This window comes from Neodothiora populina (assembly GCF_041146345.1).
Source record: "Neodothiora populina strain CPC 39397 chromosome Unknown canker_contig_17, whole genome shotgun sequence".
Classification (NCBI taxonomy): Eukaryota; Fungi; Ascomycota; class Dothideomycetes; order Dothideales; family Dothioraceae; genus Neodothiora; species Neodothiora populina.
The window spans coordinates 1,539,910-1,545,813 of NW_027191406.1; the positions used below are offsets into that span (position 1 = coordinate 1,539,910).

General features: G+C 48.7%; 1 protein-coding gene across 1 annotated transcript; it reads right to left on the reverse strand.

The window, feature by feature from the left end:
• Positions 1 to 661: 661 nt before the first annotated feature.
• Positions 662 to 5,082, reverse strand: AAFC00_004397 (uncharacterized protein; the record flags this gene model as incomplete). The annotated part of the gene is made up of 3 exons (XM_069344035.1): positions 662 to 1,046; positions 1,107 to 3,091; positions 3,145 to 5,082. The coding sequence occupies 3 exons, from the start codon at positions 5,080 to 5,082 to the stop codon at positions 662 to 664; spliced, it is 4,308 nt and encodes a 1,435-aa protein (XP_069202591.1).
• Positions 5,083 to 5,904: the final 822 nt, after the last annotated feature.

Genomic DNA, 5,904 nt, shown 5'->3' on the forward strand with positions numbered 1-5,904 from the left:
CTAGAAACTAATCTGGACGCTACAGGCCTGCTGCAGAGCGACACTACGAAATTAAAGGAAACGGAAAAGAGGAGACAGCTAATTAGCTAAGAATCAGGAGTAGGACAGGTGGCAATCTCAAAAAAGGGAAAAAGTGAAAGAAATGGGAAAAATGGGAAAAATGGGAAGAATGGGAAAAAAGGAAAAAAGAAAAAAGGAAAAATAGGAACTCCAGTACTAACATCGTCCCTAGTATGTTATCAGGTTAGAGTAGGGACTCAACTGAGACAAAGGCCATGCGGAGTTTAGACGTCAGGGTACCTTAGAAGACAGCTCATATAGGCACGAGCCTACAGATAGCTTACAGACTGAATCAAATCAAATCGGATTGAATCAAATCAAATCAAATCAAAGCTAAAGTTAGTAGAACAATAGATGATGGACGTAGCGCCTGCTCGAAGGATTAGACGTAGATAAATGGCAAGGTCAGGAATTCGCATCAGCCGTCGAGTCTATCTTATTCTAAAGGTAGTAAAGATCTTATAAGATCAGAATAGGAAAAAGCCAAAATCAAAACAACCATCGCAAATAAACTCGTCTAACATTAGGACAGACAGCCATATCAAGTGCAAACAGTACGCCAAACACCATCAAGATGTCAAGCAAAACATCGCACCACACACTAGTCGTCGGCAGTCTTCGACGCCTTGGTCCTGAGCTTCATCAGTCCGTACACACCACCGTAGCCAGCGAGGACGAAGATGACAACAATAGCTGCGTCTCTCCATCCAAAGTAATAATCGAAGATGTTCAGCGTTGCGAGGTAGTCACTGCCCAGACGGTACTGGCACACTTGACAGCCCGAGGTGGCCTCTGCGTTCTTGAGGAAAGTGCGCGAGCCTTGACCGGAAGGCGACATGTAATCCGCCAAGTAGGAAGCACAAGTCTGTCCGGTAGGAGTGTCGAACAGAGCGTATTCTCCTGGCTTGCAGATGATCTCAACGTCGAACAATCCAAAAGTCAGGAGAGAATCCATGACATAAGTGAAAGGGTTGATGTAGTAGATCCTAGAAATTCCAAGTCAGTATTGATTCAATCAGATTGGGCTCGGTGCGGGAACGACTTACCAGTATCTCCAGAAGACTTGGAGTTGACCATAAGGAACCAAGACACCGCAGAACGAAATCAATGTTCCAATGAACAAAGGGTTGACCAGGGAAGCGAAGACAGGATTAGGCGCGTAGGCAGCGATAGCCTGTCCAAGACTGGTGTAGATGAATTCGTACAACAACATGACAAACAGGATTGCGCCCGCTTTGTTAGAGTCGACTGGAAAGGCGATCGTGTAGTACCAGCAGAGGAAGTACAAGATGGCGCACAGCATGAGATATGGAATTTCGGAGATGATCAGTCCGGTCGTGAAAGTGACCCAGGAGTACATCTTGGACTTCTTTTCGCGGGTTTCGTAGATGTCGCGACGTTCAATGAAGAGTGGTTGCAGTTGGTTGATGACACCAGGCGCAACGAAGATGAAGTTGAAGACTGCGAAGAGACTGACTTGTAGATCGGCAACACTGTGCTTTTTGCCGGTCTGGAAGAAAGAGAAGCCAACAAAGAGGCCGAGGCAGATGTGCAGAACCAACTTGTTGTTGACGTACTGAGTGTTGCGCCACAACGAAACGTTCATACGATGAGTGACAATCTTGACCTGTGTCCAGAAAGGAGTGGCAAATTCATGACCATCGTCAACGGATCCTGGAGGTGCTGCCGCAGCTGCTGCGATCATGTGGTCCAGCTCGGTAACTGTGTGTTGGTATTCAGGCGAGTCTAACCAGACTTGATTCCAGTCTTTTCCAGTTTTCAACACACCAGAGACGACATCAATCATGTGCTCAGCTGGATTCATGGCAGGTGGGCAAGGAGCACCGTTTCGGCCGAAATACTCCTTAATGGAGTTTGCATCGTCGCCAATCTTACCAAAGTAAACGGTCTTGCCACCTTTAGCAAGAAGCAAGAGGGTGTCAAACTGAGCAAAGAGAGAGGCGGAAGGTTGATGGATAGTAACAAGTACTGCCTGACCGATATCTGCAAGCTTACGGAGGAATCGGACAGTGTTAAAAGCGGCTTGTCCATCAAGGCCAGAGGTCGGCTCGTCGAGGAAGATAAGAATACTAGGCTTTGAAACCAACTCCACACCGATAGTTAAGCGCTTTCGCTGCTCAACGGACAGACCTGCTCCGATGCCTCCAATAAGACCGTGCTCGATATCTTGCATCTCGAGAAGATCAATAATTGTGTCGACGTATGCTAATTTCTCCTCTCGAGGGATATCGCGAGGTTGACGAAGAAGCGCCGAGAATTCCAGAGCCTCCCTGACCGTAGAGAGAGGCTCATGAACGTCTAGTTGTTCGCAGTAACCGGCAGACCGCTGGAAGGCGACCGTCAAAGGTCTACCGTCAACTAATATCGAACCGTGGATTGTGCCGTCGGTCTTCCGTTGGGCAAGCACATCGAGAAGAGTTGTTTTACCAGCGCCAGAGGAACCCATTAAGGCACCAAGCATACCGGGCTTCACCCACCCTTGGATGTGATCGAGTAGCACTCTGTCGCCAGAAGGAGTCTTGACCGTGTAGACGAGGTCTTTCCATGTGAAGACTGAGGTGTTCCGAACGAGTCCATTGCCCAATGTAGCTTCAGAGTTAGAATCAGATGAGGCTTCCTTCTTCTCCACGAGGCTCATTTCAGTGTCTTTGTGTTCAGCTTCGGCGAGTTGCTTGGCGTGCTCCCTGGGTACTAGCGAGACGCTCTTGCCACTGTTGGATTTCCAGCCTGTAGTGCAGACGACAGTGATGGCAACATATAGGACCCACCAACACCAGACAATACCGAAGTTTCTCCATACATGCGAGTGGCTGTAATTCAAGGCGTGCAGATATTGATCTCCAGTCAGGGAAGTCTCTCCTTGAATGGCACCAGGAATTCCAGCGCATGACTGGAAAGTAGTGTCGTTGTATCCTGGTCCGTTGGGAATCAAGTTGTGGGTTACACATGGGATAATTTGACCATGGAGCTCATTACCCATGAGGGCCTCAAAAGCATAAGCCAGAGGATCCTAGGTGATGTTAGCAATGCACAGCAACTTTTTCTTCGATATCTAAAACTTACAATCCAGAAAAGCCATTTGGACCACAGATGCATGTTCGGGAAGGGAATCTGGTAACCTGCAAAGAGGACGTAGACTGTGAACAGAAGTCCAGACACCTTTGATGCGCCATCAAAATCGGAGAACGCAGCTCCGATGCTCCTAAATAGCGCTGTGAGACACATTGTACTGGCGATGACGACGATCCAGTAGGTGAAAAAGGCGCCAGCATTCATCTTCAGTCCTGTCATGAAGTAGAGGACAATGCTAAAGTGCGTGACCTGGAAGATGATGACGGGAATATCGGCTGCAATCTGAGCAATACAGAACGCAGAAGGATGGAAGTAAGCAAAGGCTTTATGCTTTGCTAGCACGGGCCTACCAGTAAAAGAATCGGTAACTTCGGACATAGCAATCAGAGCGTTGTAGAGCAGCGCAAAAAAAAGCGAGCCACCCTTGAGGAATAGACCAGCCGAGGTGTCCGGAGCATTGTAAAACAGCGAGCCAGCAATCAAGGCTTGAGCAAGAGTCGAGGCTTGCTTGGCGATAAAAGTCGATCGATCGCCCCAAAGAATCTGGTACTGTCGGATAATACAAGCAGTGACCTGAGTAGTAAAACTCGTTGTTAATGGCGAAGATCTTGAAAGACTGTGAGACTTGTCGTATTGTACAGCCTCTCTGAAATCCGCTGTAAATCCTCTGGCGACAGTGGTCGTTGGATATTCATACTCTTTCTCCATTTCGGCTTTGATAGCAGACTTGTCGTAGATCTCGGCAATTTCGCTAGCATTCCTCGGGAATCTGTCCTCAAACCCAGGTCGGATTCGTCGTTCATGCGGTACAGTGACACCGGTGAGGAAGTCTCCAGTATTAGCAGCATCCTCGCAAATAAAGCCCAGGTTTTCCATAAAAGGACGAGCTTCCTTTATGGGACCATAGTAGATTTGTTTGCCTTCGTCTAGGACGAGGACCTTGTCGAAAAGGTTGTAAATCGCGTTACCGGCTTGGTAGAGGGTGACGATAGTCGAAAGACCGAGCACGTCTGTCATAGCTCTTAAAGCCTTAGCCCAATCAAGCGCAGTACTGGCATCTAGTCCTCGAGTACTGTTATCCCAGCAGTAGATGCTGCCTCTTGTAGCAAGAGTCTCGATAATTGAAACACGTTTCCTCTCCCCACCCGAAACACCACGGACAAAGGCGTCACCCACCTTGGTGTCAAAGGTATGAGAGATACCCATAGACTCAAGAAGGAAGTCCCTGGTTTCGACTTGGAACTGCTTGCTCTTCTCCATAGTCGACGGAAGGTTGTGGGGAACCTTCATGCGGGTTGCAAAGTCCATGGTCTGACCGACTGTAAGAGAGGGGAAGAACAATTCTTCTTCCGTGTTCATCACAATCTGGCCTCGGTATTGCTTGGCCTCCGTGGAGTCCATGTCGCCAAATTTGACGCTTCCGGTGACTTCCTTGTAGCCGTCCCGGTTATTGGCTAGCATCTTCAACAGTGTCGTGCATCCAGAGCCAGGGCGACCAAGAACAAGAAGCATCTCTCCAGGCTTCACACAACCGTGAGAATCTTTGAGAATGGTGTTGAGTTGAGCCGGTCGACGTAAATCTTTCATCAACTGGATGAGGTTGAATTGCGAGGCGAAGTTCTCGTTGTAACTGGCTCCGGATCCCACACCCTGGACGGTCAAGTTTTGCCAAGTCACACCAAGTTTGCGTTCCTTGATGTTGTCTGACATGCCCTGTTGATGCAGACGCTTGACTTCTGGCATCAACTTCCAGTTCTCCGCCTTGCTGATTGGATGGGGATCCGTCTCCACAACATCATCGTTGTCATCGTAGAATCGACTGGTACGACTATGTTCGGATCTTCCTCCAGCACTCTTTGTCTTTGAAAGAACGTTGACGATGGCATCCCCAGAGCCGTGTCCCAAACCAAAGGTATTTGCCGGTGCCATTGTGATGTATGCCTGGGGATGTTTGGTTGGCGAGAGGAGTTGGGGAGAATCTGGAAGGAATAATAGAAAGTCGATCTAGATATTCACTTGAAAACGGCATAGGTCCTGTATGGCGGTCCGCCGCATTCCAAGGCCGGGAGGGGCGCTTCCGTGAGCCGTAGGCCACGGAACCAATGGCAGTATAGCCTCACCTTGATTACATGACCATTGCGTATCCGGGCTACCTATGGGCCACGATCTTATTTCTGCACATTACATTAACTGTCAACAAAGCTGGCATGCAGCACCTCCGTGGGTATCCGTTGGCCGTGAACCGTATATCCGACGCATGGGCTAAGCTTTATTATCGTCATCCGCGTTGGAGTTACCAGGCGCGCGGACCGTTGACATGGAACTATGGACCCTTATCGGGACCCCGCGGGTGCATGATGCAGCATCATACAATTCTTTCTCTCCAAGCAGATCTATTAATCGGTTCTCTCGACGCACATGGTGGTATCTGCCTTCAGTGTTCTCCCATCCTATATAGAATGATCTTGCGGTGGAGCAAAGTCGGTACATGCCTACCCAACATACCACGGTGCAATAATCCGATGCGGGCCGTGGCCCTATGACATCGTGGCCGCATGGATATCTAGGATCTGCTCTACTGTATATTGGTGCGCCCTGTTCGCCTACTCAAGTAAGCTTGGCAACCTGAGGTTGGTCCCACGTACCTTTGGTCCGCTTTGGACCATACTGCAACCTTCTACAGTAATCAACCATTCTACGTCGCGTTACTTATTATATTCAATTGAATTGACCTTATATTATTGATAAAAT